This window comes from Siniperca chuatsi, linkage group LG7 (genome assembly GCF_020085105.1).
Source record: "Siniperca chuatsi isolate FFG_IHB_CAS linkage group LG7, ASM2008510v1, whole genome shotgun sequence".
NCBI lineage: Eukaryota > Metazoa > Chordata > Actinopteri > Centrarchiformes > Sinipercidae > Siniperca > Siniperca chuatsi.
Window position 1 is genome coordinate 16,860,455 of NC_058048.1, and position 15,027 is coordinate 16,875,481.

Sequence of the window (15,027 nt, forward strand, 5' to 3'; positions counted from 1 at the left end):
GACAAGTCAAAATGTCTGCTGTGAAGAGTCTGTACCACAACTTAATGCTCCATTTAAACTCCTGCAATCAAAACTCTACCTTAGCATAGTCGTAATGTTTCTTTTCAATTTTACATTATTAAAGTCTCAGTACTTAAGTGTTGTACAGTTTTTGAAAAGTATTATTTTACACCTGTCAGGACTATAACGAATCAATGAATTTACTGTTCAGTAAGTCTAGCAGATGATAGAGTAATCACAAATGGCTTGTGTATTCTGAGTTTAAGACATGCATAGGACATTGTTAAGGTTGTCATCTTGCACTCTTCAATAAGTTTTATAATGTTGCTTTTTAACTCTTTTTGCCTGCATTTGATATTTCTCAGAGTAATGGCATCTACAAGCTAAACATCTATGAATATGTATGTAGAAAAGAGAGACAGGTGATGGCTTTTGCTTATCATTTTATTAACAGCACTGTGCATACTTCCAAAGTGATATGAGCTTTAAAAAACCATCAAAGAAAGTTAATGAATGCCTTTTACTGACGACAAGCGACACGGCTACATGGAACAACGGCTCCCTCTTCTGGCAGAAAGTTGAAGTACCCCAACGCAGGGACTGAGGTATCCAGCATCTCTGAGGCTGAGCACTGATCTGGAACCTGGTTTATCTTTTAGGTAAGAAAGACAAACAAAAGGAAGCCAAGACCTTTCACCTCCAACAGATGAGGCTCGATGCGGCTGACAAGGCAGAAGACAGATTAATACAAGCAATAATGCACAATCTTGCCTTCAGAGATCAACAGGTACAGATCAATACCTACCAACACTCTTCAAAAACAAGGCCTTATTCTAAACATGGTGAGGATCTCTAAACATATGGCACTTCTCACAGAATTACTCACATAAGTAAACAAAACCTTTGGAACAAAATACATGAATACATGAAATAAAAGCCTTTTTTTTCTTTTCATATCACTAACTTTATACAATTAGCTTTTCTTTAGAGTGACAGTATCGAAGCAAAAATTGGTATACTGTGCGATAACAAAACAAAAATAAAAAGGTAAATAATACACGACAATGACACGCTGTCCTCGAAACATCAATATTGGTACAATATTGAGGATTGGGGACCTCCTCGTCCATTACCTATCATTCAAGAAGTTTCTCAAGGCAACTAGGAACAGAAGAGAAAAAAAAAAAAAAAACCAGAGGCTGCCCAGACAGCATGGAAATAGCTTTCAGTCAACAGACAGCATTACCCAGAATAAGCTAGAGCTGATTAGCTATGGACATGATTTACACCCTCCAAAAAAATAAACAAAAAACACTTTCTTGTTCATATGCTGGGAGAAGTTCAAATCAATGTACCTAAAAGCTCTTTGCATTTATCGTATTCATTCGTAGTACCTGGAAATTAAGCTGCTGTCTCTAGTCCTGCGAACGTTGGAAATAATACGAAAAATGTGCAAGTTATAATGTGACAAAAAAAAGGTAATAAGCTACTTGTGTGACTTCATTAAGCGGATACTATTGGCTACATGTCACCTGGATGAACAGACGGCAGGTGAGATGCTGTCTCTGCCAATGAGTCTCCTCCTGGTTTTTGACAGCCAGGGTGAACGCCGCGTGTTTAGATTATTACATTATTCCTGAGTTAGTTCTTACAGTTGGCGCAAATACTGATTTTAATGTAGACTTGGGGGTGGGCCAGCAAACCCATGAGCTGACATTTCTAAAAAGCCTATGTAATCACTCCCTTTCAGTGGGGTGAGAAAGGAGTGTGAGAGAAGCCTGAATTTATAACAAAATGGCTGGTTTCCATACCTATAGCATTTTGTTTGCTTTATTACTGTTGCTATACAGAGTCTACTGTAGAGAATCATAGAGAATATTTATATATATATATATATAAAAAAAGGTTTAAAACACTGAAGAGTCGACAGGTTGAGAGGGCTGCAGGCTCACAAGCCGCTTGTACTTTCAAGTATGCTACATTACGGACTGGAGAAACATGGATGATACTGTCACTTTAAAGGAACAGGATGACGGTTAAACACAGTATTCACAAATGTACATTTAAGGCGTAATTGTTTAGCACTAACAATAGTAGCAGCAGTGAAGACTTCTGAATTAATTATAATAACAATATTTATGATCATATTACAATAATATATTACCAATGTAAATCAATGACAATTTCTTTTTGTTTCATAACACTGAACCGAGCTGGAGACAGAAATCTGAACCAGCCAGCCAATGAAGTTAGACGAAGACAGAACGAAAACGTTTCAGCCACCACGGATCACACAACACTAGCCTGTCTGGTACTGCAGGGTTGTCGACATTAGTACGTCCTCTAATAATCTCACTGCCAGGCTCTACATCTACATTAGACCCCGCCATATGAGTTAGAGCAGTAGTATGTTTACAGAGTACGAGTCTGAGTATACTGACTGTAATTCCACATTCATGTTGTACAGGAACAGGGGTTCATTGAAGAGCAGGTCATGAGGTCTGGCAGACACACACACACGCATGCTCACATACACTAATATGTGTGTGTGTGTGTGTGTGTGTGTGTGTGTGTGTGTGTGTGTATGTATGTATGTATGTATATGTATATGTATATATATATACACACACACGAGAGAGAGAGAGAGAGAGAGAGAGAGAGAGAGAGAGAGAGAGAGAGAGAGAGAGAGAGAGAGAGAGAGAGAGAGCCTGCCAGACAACAGTCCAGACCTGAAACCATCATCATGCTACTTTGAAAAATACAACACGACAAAACAAGCATGTTTATCTTAAAAAAAAAAAAGAAAAGAAAAAGTACCAAAGCGACGTTGTTAATCAAAAGGCCATAACAGACTGAATTCATCGTAAAAAAGCTCTGCTGCACGTCTTCTAAGCTGCTGTTGACCAACACATCCTGATGAGGAAGACACCCCGACTCTTCCTCTTCCTCACGTGTTTCTCCACACTCTCACATCCCTCAGTCCACCAGAAAGGGCCAACCCCCCACCATTTAATCTGGTCCCTGTCTACCCATATCGCTTGTACCAACAGCGACCCTCAAAGCTATAATAATTTTTACACACTGTATATGCACGTACTGTATATATTACACACATTTAATATATATTTACTCATATATTAAATTTTCATATAGACATACATTTTTAGTTTTATTTGTGAGGTGTTGGTTACATTTTCAGCAAGAGGCTTCAACATGAAAGATAAGAATCTGTCTTCTCAGGATTTCTACGAAAGTCTCGCGCTATGTGGCGTCCCGTCATTGTTCCACACACGCTCAGTCCCGCGGAGATGTCCTTGAAAACGAAGAGGCCTGCTGTAGCAGTTTAAAAGGCGGCCAGACACTGTTGAAAGCGCATGGAGTGCAGGGCGTGGAGTCCCAGAGATTCTGTGAGCTCGCTGGAGGAACAGCCAGTTAAAAATCCACAGGGGTGTAGGGCCTCAGCCAGCACCGGAGGTAGTGCTGCAGGCAATGGGCTTTGGGCTGTGCCAACCTAAACCCAACCAGGCTGGGCCAAGCTAGGGCGAGAGAGCAAACATGAGAGAGAGGCACGAGGATTGTGCTATGTAAGAACATGCGCGGTGGAGGGAATGGAGACAAACTCGCGTAGGATATTCTTGGCCATTTCGATATTGTTCTGTGCAATCATCAGTGCTTTCTGGATGTCCTGGTAAGAGTATCCCTGACTCATGAGGTGTTCGATCTCGCTACTGATTTGATGGTTGGCTTCTCCTCCTGTTGCCCCACTACTGGGTGGAGCAGGGAAGGGTGGGACAGGGCTGTGTCGACGCTCCGAGTTGATTCGTCTGGGGAGGGGCTTTGGAGGTCTCTCTGGTGCTTCCACCGGCTCTGAGAAGGCTGAACAAACGGGGAGAGAGTGAGTTTATATGTCTTTAAAGCCAAAAGGTTTGGGATACTGTAGTTTCAAGTTTTGGATAAATCTGAAACAACATAAATTACTTTTAAATACCCTAAAAGGTCAATATAGGTTAATGTGAATGACGATTTACTTTACTGGAAATACTTTAGATCTAATTTGTCTGAGGTAAGCTATGTGTTTTTATCATATATATATATATATATATATATATATATATATATATATATGGTGAACTGGTTGATCTTTCCACTGCAGCGACCTTTAATAAAGCGCTCATAAAGAATCTAATTACGATCTGAGAGCTTGTCAGCTTGTCTAAGAGCTACTTAATTGGCCCTCAGATACAAAGATTTAGGTCTTTAGTGGAACACTCAGACACTCAGCAATCATCGTAGGTAGTAAATGTCAGCTCACTGCAGAGACAAGGAGACTACTCTGAGAAATAAAAAGGCTGTCTCATAAAGAAACAGCAAAAAGTGTTTAGCAAAAGACTTCATATTAGCACCATTGGACAGGAAATTTCATGCAGTCGCTCCTTCATCATGCTTATCAATGTCTCCACCAAAATCCTTCAAAACGATGCTCTGCTCCAGCCCCCCACGGTCTGTTCCTCCTGCACCTGCTTTTCTACTTTCTTCTATAATATCTGACAGGTCTGCTGAGGTCACTAATGCTGCATTAGTTGCAGTCTGTGACATCTCAGTGGTCAATATGAGATTATGATGATACAGACCGTCATTCCACCATCAGCTATGTCCAAAATCCTGGAAGCATCACTTACTGTTTTTCTGGGTTTAAAAAGGTCACTGAGGTAACAGAACAGCTCTCTATAATTATTAGTCTTTACCCTTCCTTGCACACTGCAATGGTACACACTGGAGCAAATGCTGTACTGCAATCGATTCATGGTAATCTATCAAAGTCCAAATTTGAGTCTAACATCAACTTCAAAGAGCTTCTGGAAAATCTTTATTATGTCTGGCCTCATACCAGGTAGCAGCAAAACGCTTTAGTCGACTTTTCAGACTGCGCTCCAGGTCACATGACTCGTGTGCTACTTCAAGATATTGATTCATCAGCACTTTTAATTGCTTTCTGGCCATGAAGGACACGGAACAAAGAGGCTACCATTATACATTTTTTACATCCAAGTGATTTTTTGAAACACACGCACCATTTTCCATTCGTGCCAACCAGTTACCGTATATGCCATCAGTGTGTGTGCCAAGTGTCAAGTCTCTTAATAAAAGCCCATGTGGTAAAGGGTCAGTTTATCCAAATCACAGAAAGGATTTATATTTTGGTATTTTCATTTCATTCTTTCTGACAGCCAGAGGTGGAGCTTTAGCACCAGATATCCTTTATCTAGCACATGCGCAAGTTGAGCCAAAAAACTCACAAGTCACCTGTAACCTTGGATGAAGTTATGCTACAGTAAAAAAAAACAAAACTCTTTGATAACATGGCTTGTTGTTAATGACCCCATATTTTTACAGTTTGCTTATGATTACATTGCTTCACCCGTTAATGTAAGAAAATGTTAAAAAATCCGAAATCACTGAGGAATTATTTCATGAAGTTATATAATGTATTAAAAAACAAGCTCCGATTCAACAGGTACATGTACACTTACGTGCTGCAGCTCCGGCATCCGAATCTAGAGAAAGGCGACTGAAAGCAGCTGTGGAGGATGAGCTTGATGAGGAAGATGAAGACGAGGAAGACGACCCGCCCAGTTCTGAAAGGGTCCGTCGGGCGGTGGGCATTGGCAGCCGGGGTTTGGGGAAGTCATAGCCATTTTCCTCTTCTTCCCCGTCCTCAGCTGCTTGGTCTCTGGGACCATTGGTCATCGCCAGAGGGGGCAAGTCTGAATAGTCTGGGAAGGATTGAAAACAATGTATTAGAACTACAGTATCTGATATACAGAACTACTTTACGTTAAATACAGATTTAGCATATGCCTGCTTTCATTCATATACACAGATAATTATATCCTCTAAAACAGCTTCAGATGAGTCACAACTATAACCAAAAATAGTAGGTGTATAACGTATGTATTTTTTCCAGATAGTGGGGATCTTGTTTTGGAATGAAACTAATATTCAGAAATTCAGATTGACTGGTTAGAGTGAGTGTTGTTCCACCAGCAGTTCATTTTAAAGCAGAAACAACACAAATACATCTTCAGAAAGGTCTGCACACATCAAAGTGACTCATGCTGCTCATCTAAGCTGTCCCCGCCCACCTGATCGTAGTATGTACAAAGATTGACGAGTCAAAATACCTGAATCTCTGGCTTGTTGTGACCTGGCCTGGATGTTGTACATGGCTTCATACATTTGAGGTCCATTCTCTAGTTCAGCCAGTGTCAGCCTACAACAACAAAAAAAAAGCGATAACAGACACAGTACTGCAATCACCAAAGTCATTTCATCTAGACATGCTGCTGGAAGTGGATTCATTGAGTGTTTTGAATACCGTGCGTTGAGTGTGGAGGCTTGGGTCTGTGTCTGGAGCGCTGATAGAGGCTGAGGAGGCCTCGGGACTGGTTGGATCTCCCCTACAGGTAGTGAGGTGATGGGGGGCAGGACGGGGCGAGAGGAGGGGATCATGTACTCGGACTCCTCCTCGCTGTCCTGTGCCTCCTCTCCTGTCACCGGCCTCAGGGCTGGAGAAGGTCTGGGAACAAACAACCTCAAGAATATTTACACTAGAACTGTAAATATGGATTTATGAAATAAACACAAAAAGGCTAAATGTTTTAAGAGAAAACAAGCTTCCTAAAATGTGTTTTGTATGGCCTTTGTGATGTACAAGTGAGAAAAATCATGTCAGTCATTCAAAGATGAGATGTTCCACTAATGTTATTAGAGTACCAGTACAACGTACCTAATTGCCAGTGAATAGATGGCGTTGGCTGAGGATGAGGGCTTCACTTTGGGGTTGTCATAATCTTGAGTGGCTACTGCTGCAAAATTCTGGAAAGGAAGCAGAAGCTGAAATCTCAGAAACTTTAAAGTGAATATTTTCACCATCAAATACTCATAGTTCAACAGTCACCCTAACAAAAATGTAAATCTAATACCATTAAGACAGCAGGCCCAAACCCTTGTGAACAACATGGATTTTTACAAATATTAATAGAGGTAATGAACACACCTTTAATTTAATTTCCCTCCTGTAAGTGATCAAACAGTGGGTGTGTATTGAGTGACTGAGCTACAAAACCACACTTGCTCTAACCCACATATACTCTACAGTATAGTGAATTATTAGAAGCTGGTGGCACATTTGTCTTTTCAGTTATCTTACTTGGACAGCTACTACTAAAATGCTGTATGCTTGTGCTTCATAGCCAATGAATTCACATCAAACCAAATGGTAGTTTAGTGTGTGGTGTTTTGTGGTTCCTCTGACCAGCTGGTGGTCCAGACTGAGGGAGCTGTTGTTCTTCTGCGAGTCCGAGCGTGTGTCCAGAGCGGAGGGCAGCGCCAAGGGGAGGGAGTGTCGGTTGGAGAGTTCCCTGACACCTGCTCGAATGTCCCCTCCCAGACTGGAGACTTGGGTGGATGAGGAAGATGAGGAAGAGGATGAGGAAGAGGAGGTGGGGGCCTTGGGAACGGGTCGGGAATTCCAGTCAGCCAGGGGCCGGTTTGGGGGTGCAGGAGGGAGCTTATCTCGAGGGGGCTCCCCGGGAGTGCAGGGTAAGGGCCGCCTCGGCAGCCGTCCATCAGAGGCTGTCCCAGCTGTGTGGGGGCGTTCTGGAGGAGGGGGAGGGGGGAGATCCCGCAATGCTGGGGGGAGGGGAAGAGGCTTGTCTTTGTGGTGAGATGCTGCCTGGAGGGGAGAAACAGAGATGGAGGGAGCTCATTTAGACTACATATAATATTGATGTGAAATCAAAGAAAAGTCAGTGCTGTTAACTTCTGCACTGGAAATAATCCATTTAGCACCAAGACCACTGTGTATGCATCACAATCAATTATTTGATTATTTTCAATTATTTTTGATGAATAACACCAAGGAAAAATGTTGTTTATCATCTGCAGAAACTTCCAGCTTCTATCTACAGTTTCCATTTATCTACATTTAAGCCGAAACATGCGGTAATGTGGATGTGTGAGTGGAAATGCAGTCTATAATTAGTTAAATGCGGAATATAAAAATACACTGATCATTGTGGCTGTCATTATAACACCTTACTTGTGTCAAGGGGGAATAGGAGTAAGCACAATTTGAAACTATTCTTAAATTTTTGCTCTCTGCTTCGACTCTGTGGATGCACCATAAAAGTCAAGCTATGAACCAGCAGCAAAGCACAATGTTTGAATAGTTTGGCTAAAAGGTACTAAAAAGAAACAAAAAATGAAGCAACCAAAGTTTGGGGTAACACTGAAATGGCTTTTATGTTACAACAAACGTGGGAAGTAATAAAGCTTGCTTTAAAATGGTGTGTAAATTAAATTAATCTAGGACAGCTTTATTTCGTGTTGACCTGTAGGATATGACATCTTTCAAGACGTAAACTGGAAAATCATAAGTGACTGTGAAATACGTAAATGCCTTGACCAGACTTTTATTTTAATAACCCCTCTTGCCCGAACAAGGTGTTAACTTGGTTGTTTATTTTCATTTACCTTAGTGGTGACCCCGGGGCTGGAGGCACCAGGGGGGTTGGGAGGTCTGTGTGGTAGCAGGTCTAGTCTGGGCGGCACAGGGGGAAGAGAGGACTGAGGAGCCATGGACATGGGTGACGGGGGGCGCTCCACCTGGATCACACGCACAACAGCAAAACACCCGTCACATCTGATCAGCTACATTTGAACACAATCAGGTTTTGTCTAATGGCAACTTTTCATGATGCACTTGATCCACAGATGCTGCTGTCACTCTAACTTCTGTCAAACTCCAACCACCTTGTTTTTTAATGTAGGCACAGCAGTGTTGTGAATGCATTAAGAGGAATACACTGCACTGCAGTTCATCTTATTTCTCCTCCAGCGGTAAAGTCTAAAGTTATCATTATCTAGAGCTGGATGACATGGCTGAAAATGTTATGATGAAATGTTATGATGAAGGAAAGAAAAATCCTCATGCAATAACAATATTTCTCACAGAATGTGCTATTTTTGTTAAATGATTATGTTTTCTGTCCTGAAAAGTAAAATCCAAGACTTGCTTTGTTTCAACACAAAACAGATGAAATAAACACAAATCAACAAAAATATCTATGAAGTACAGCCAAGTACTTCACAGTGCACAAGTACATTTAAAGAATTGGTCAAAGATGAAAAAGAGGCCAGGTTAGCAATCAAAGCCAAAGAAATTCCAGGGACCACATCAAAGTGTGTGTGATCTCAGGTATTCACCTACTCTATAAGCAGACTAATGCACACAGAGTTTCTCAGAGGCACATAAAAGATGGGAGAATGCCCCACATATCAAATACTGAGAGGCGCAAAAAAAAAGCTGCTACCTTGGCACCATGAAAGATGGAGATGAAAGACTTGAGATATGAGCCATGAGCTTGAAGCTCACAGAAAGTGAAAAGGGCAAAGCAGGGAGGGTTTCATCTGCACAGAGATGGGTCTCTCAGAAAAACAGAAGAGGACAGTAGGAACCCATGAGGTGCACCCAGGGCGTCAAACCTGCTATGCCAAGTGCCTCAGCGGTTGATCAATGGAAAATATCAGAACAGCTTGTCCGGTGTCATGACTGGAAACTTTGAGCAAACTGTGATAACTTTTGTCTCACGTAAGTCGAGGTCTTTCCACAATCTCACCTTTGTACAGGCAAGTTTGCTCATCATGAGGAGGGGGTCTTCAAGTCTGTCGTCATCATCGTCGTCATAGCTGGGTGATGGAGCACCCTCAGCCCCATATGTGCCCCTGCAGGAGCCCCCGCTGTTGTCCTTGGGGTCAAAAGGATCCACGACGATGGGCTCTGTACCCTTAATCTCACAGCGACAGAAGGGACATCCCGTTCCCTGACCCTCTGACTCCTGTAAAACAGGCAGAGATGAAAGGAGGTTATGTGCTTTTATATGTCTGTTACATCTGCAGAGAAGAGCACTTGAACAGTGAGTTCTCCTCTCAACAGCTATGAGTTATGACACTTAACTTGGAGCAACCAACCCACACAAACCCCTTCCATCCACCCACTCTCGTACCTGCCAGGCAGTGAGACAGAATGTGCACATGAGATGACCACAGGGCTCAATCTTCACATCCTTGTCATTCTCGGCACAGATCTTACACAGCTGGAAAGTGGAGCCCATCTCACAGTACAGCTCATATTGCTCCTGAGGGGAAAAAATGAGACAACTATGAGCTTTCAGTGCAGAGTAACATCATACGATACTAACACCACCTGAGATCATTTCGAAAAGACCCTAGAACAATCTGGAGCCAAGTTAAAATGCGGGGGCGTGTTTTCAGTTTCAGTCCTGTGCTCCAGCAAAATGAGTCTGTTCATCAACACTTTTACAAAACTCTGAGAAGATATCTAAGCCCGACAAGATACAGACTGGTTAGGATACACCAGGGTGGATATTCTTTAACGATATTTCACAATTTACAGTTATGCGGCATGCTCGCTAAACATGTTGTGTCCTTCAATGTGATGACAGTATGAAATACTGCAGGACATTTCCCATAATGTTTAATAATTGTGGAAGCTCGCTTTAACTATAAAAATTTCAAATTCTGAAATGCACCATGTATTTTTAATTTTATTTACACTTAGCTCAAGGCCATTTTCAATACAGTGTCTGACATTTTAAACGCTGTTTAAGTTAACAGTTACAATATTTAAAGAAGATGACTCAACATTAATGCCAAAATATCCAGTTTAAAACACTGTTGTTATTTAAATATACCTCTATTTTTTATTCAGTTTATTTTACTTATTGTACTTGCAGTTTACCTTACGTATTAAGTAAAAATGTCAGACAGAATCTTCCGGTTAGTCAGCTACTTAACCTTGACTAACTCAGTTCCTGTTTAGTGTTTTATCATATCTTCTACTTCTGCTTCCTTTTGGTCATGCACTGCTCTGTTGCATTGTTTTTTTTCACCTTGGATCTTTACTGATCTGTGTCCACCAAAAAATAAAAAAAGCCTTTTGACCTTTACAATAGACCAGAAAGAATGTATACGATATCAAAGAGGATGCAGTCTGAGAAGCACGCTGCTCCGACCTGTGTGACTTTGATGTGGTCTTGAGGCGAAGGCTCACACAGTCCTGTCAGGTCTGGGTTTTGGGTCCGGCCGTCAGGGAATAAATAGCTGGAGATGCAGAGGCACATAAAATAAGAAGGTATTCACAGAACTCTCCTTAAAGTATCCTTTGGTATCTCGACAGGCATTTTCATTTAAAAGTCATCATCATCATTAGTTACTATGAGTATACTGCATGTACACCTAACAGGCCTAATGAAAACATCTGTTCATTCTATTCATACAATCTTGCAATGTGTATTAATATTATCACAGAGTTGATGCATGTACAGTACGAGACTGTTTTACGAATAGGTCAGATGCTGTAATTACCATTTGATAAATGTCTTGTAGATGCAGGCAATGTACTGTATAGGCTTTCCCAGTTTAAATCAGGTTTTGATTACAGGTTGGGTCAGACCAAACGTAGCTTTCATTAAACAAAGGAATCAACGCTGGCATAAAAAGATGAGTTTCACGCCAGCCAGCTAAACCACTGAGTGAGCTGCACATTAGAAACCAACAGTCCTATTCTGGTTATGATAACATTGGAATGATGGGAACAGGCAATATGATATGGCTGGATTGGTTTAGAGCTGAAAGGCAGATTCAGTGGTGGGATGTAAAGCAGAGCTGCATAGTTTACACAGAGACGCATGCTATGTGGGCAGAAAAGGACAAATGGCAGAAAAAGGGAAGCCCTGCATATGACAGGAAGCTTGACTTATAGATCATTTATTAAAACTGCATCAAATTAAGAACAAGACCCAGCCACAGAGCAGAGGTCCAGATGAAAACCCCCAAGAAAATGGGAGATAAAAATGTGCCAAACAAAATGCCAGTGGACTTACAATCCTTCCCTGAAGCCATCTATGAGGGCCTGGAAGAGGGGTTTATTGTGGGGAATGGTCTGGAGTATGTTTCCATCTGCTGTCACGTAGCCGATGGCCCACTGACCGAGCCGTGTACAGCTCAGTCGGAAGATGTAACTGAGGAGAGAGAGACATGAGAAGTAAGACATGGAGGAGTTGTGTCACTCTTTCTTACACTGAAAAAAAGAAATCAAGTAGAGGAGGGTGCAAAAAATCTTTGCAAATTGTGCACACAAAGACAAATGTTCTTCAAGTGTGCATGTACTGGAAATAAAAAACAAAACAAAAGTCCTGATGCAAATATGTAGGCTGGACTATGCATGGAAATATCCCCTTATACAATACAGGATGACAGAAAGCTTCACGTGACAAGTTGAAAAGATAAGGTATCCCACTCAAATATAAGCAACCACATAAAATGCATTCAACACATGTTAGACCTCAAGGATACACACAGTACATTTTGGTGAGAAACACTGAATGTAAACATAACTTTTTTTTTGTTTACAAAAAAGCTCCACAGGGCACCTTTAAGTATGCTGTGGCATGGGTGGGTGTGCCTTCATCACCAGCTGGAGGTGAAGAGGGGACTTGTTGCCCCCCGCGATGCCAGCTGGTGCAACTGTTCATAGTCAGGTAAATTGGTTTGTCTCATGGGCACAAGCAGCTATGATTTAACCTATTCTAGGATGGAAAAGTGGCTGCAAGAGGCCGCATGAGTCTGGAAAGACATGCAGCCACTCTTCCCAGTACTCAATATTTCCTGCCTGCTTGTTTCTATGTACAAGTGAACAAATTTGTATCAGGAAATGACTAAATGAAAAATCAGGCATATTGAATACCCGTGCAAAGAAGCCCGTCTTTGTTAGTACTCTAGCCACAGCATTCAGGGAAAGCTGGAGACCACTGGTATGTGACTGAGGTAGGCCAGAAAAAGGGAATTACATTAATCCACCCTAGGATGCATGTATTAGGATTTCCTCATTAGTCACTAACGTCTAAGAATTGAGTTTGGGGATACTGCACAAGTGGAAAAAAGTAGTCTTGGTGATGGCCTTGATGTTCAGCTTAGAAGTGGAACAACTGCTGTACCCATAATACAAATCAACGTCCCTGACAGTAAGTTGTAATTTATAGTGTCAAAATGCTGTGCTCACACTGACCAATAACTGCTCGGATGTCAATGTGGCCATACACAAGCCAGGCCTAAACAGTGACATCAGCTTTCAGTGCACAATCAGGCCATTGATGCTAGGTACCAGTGCCATGCTGCCCTGGATCCTTCACACACAAGCACGCACGCACACACTAGCACGCACACACAAGCACGCACACACAAGCACGCACATACACTTTAGTACAACTGGTATGTAAAACTGGCATCAAGATTGAACTTGTGCCCTCTCTGTCTTTGTATTGTATATACAATCTATACAAACGTTGATCATTTGTATTCATATCCATATGTTTGCCCGCAGAGTGGTAGCACTAGTCAGTTACTGTAGGTAACAATGATGATACACATTAAACATACACACGTATCATCTCCTGAGCGGGGACAAAAATAGGTCCTGAGAGCTACAGTAAACCCGCAACCATACTGTTGCCCATGGAAACACATGAACATGGTTACATGATGTGTCTCGTTAAGTTCCAATAATGGAAATAAAAAAGGCATGTTGCTCACACTGCCCAAACATGTGCTAATAGAAGCCGATGATGGACATTAAACTATGTATTTCAAGTCAATGGGAGGAGACTGCGAGGTTCAGAAACGCGCAGTTATGCCTATAATCAATGCACTCACAACAAGAAGCACCAAATGACACCACATCTTGTGTTTCGATGACATTACAAGGTGCGTGTCTGTGTGCATGTGTTTCTGTCTCACCTGCCAGGCTTGTGGATGAACTTTTGCAGCCGCGCTTTGACCTCATCGTAGGTGAGGAAGGCCATGTACCCAGGGTGAGTAACTGCCAAGCTGTTCCAGTTGCGCAGCAGGGACGACCAAGGCTACACACACACACACGAAAGAGAGAGAGTGACTCATCTGATATGTAAGTGAATGGACACAGCAATAACGGTATGAGCAGAGTAATGGAGAAATATACTGCCTCACGAATGACGCTAAAACAACTGTTTACTGAACTTCAGAGTGATTTACAATGGACATTTCAACCTGGGTCAAGCAATGTAAAAAGGTCATTTAAGCAGAATTTGCAACACTTAAAAACAGCATGCAACTCATTTGGTACCATCTGGAGGCACAGAATGAGGACGGTTAAATGGACACTAGCAGACTGCTTCCCATACTATATATAAAGCTGGCAAAATTCAACTTTACAGGTGCTTATGTTCCTTTTTTTAAAGAGTACATGACCCAAATCAAATCAAACCACCCTAACAATAAGGGGTGAAGACAACAGCAGATATAAAATAATTCATACTATTCCATAGCTGACTGAGTGCGGTAGTGAGTAGGTGGTTCCGCAATTGCTCTCACCAGTCTGTCTGGTGTGTGAAAGGAAGTAGAATTAACACAAACAAGACTGAAAATGAGATGCAAAAGTTGTGGCCATGGTTGAATCTGCACAATTTTTACGTAAAAACTCATCTTTTTTTATTAGGCTAAATCACAAAGAGGGACTTGTCCTGTCTCCCTGTCGCTTCACCATATTTGTCCAAATTAAAATCTGATGTTGGCTATTTATACTTTTTGCATACAGGAAGTGACAAGTTGAAACTGTCTCCTCAGCTGGACTCCTGTTAGATGTATTGTATCTCATCTCTCTTGTACCCTTTAGTGTAATGTGATTGCAGACTGGCAATATTTTTCAGCTGCCTCTTATTGCCCATTTGGACATGAAGTCACCAGGTCTGCTTACACTTAACTGAACAGAGCAAGTAAACTTTTCACACTATACTGATTTATAGTCATCACCACATCATTCAGCCAAAAGATACTGCAGACACTTTTTTTTTAAATTATTACTATCAAAAGCCCTTCAAATATCACCCCGTCTACTGCATATCAAGGACA

The 15,027-nt window shown here is 41.6% G+C and overlaps 1 protein-coding gene across 1 annotated transcript in view; it reads right to left on the reverse strand.

The window, feature by feature from the left end:
• Positions 1 to 426: 426 nt before the first annotated feature.
• The window catches only part of cbl (Cbl proto-oncogene, E3 ubiquitin protein ligase), a 40,828-nt gene continuing 26,227 nt past the window's right edge, over positions 427 to 15,027 (reverse strand). The window contains exons 6-17 of the mRNA XM_044203359.1: positions 13,879 to 14,000; positions 11,967 to 12,104; positions 11,097 to 11,184; positions 10,068 to 10,199; positions 9,681 to 9,899; positions 8,536 to 8,667; positions 7,316 to 7,735; positions 6,788 to 6,876; positions 6,377 to 6,577; positions 6,183 to 6,271; positions 5,532 to 5,774; positions 427 to 3,876 (exon numbers count right to left, since the gene is read on the reverse strand). Coding sequence (XP_044059294.1) covers positions 3,581 to 3,876; positions 5,532 to 5,774; positions 6,183 to 6,271; positions 6,377 to 6,577; positions 6,788 to 6,876; positions 7,316 to 7,735; positions 8,536 to 8,667; positions 9,681 to 9,899; positions 10,068 to 10,199; positions 11,097 to 11,184; positions 11,967 to 12,104; positions 13,879 to 14,000 — 2,169 coding nt within the window. The 3' untranslated portion in view covers positions 427 to 3,580. The remainder of the gene's footprint in view (positions 3,877 to 5,531; positions 5,775 to 6,182; positions 6,272 to 6,376; positions 6,578 to 6,787; positions 6,877 to 7,315; positions 7,736 to 8,535; positions 8,668 to 9,680; positions 9,900 to 10,067; positions 10,200 to 11,096; positions 11,185 to 11,966; positions 12,105 to 13,878; positions 14,001 to 15,027) is intronic.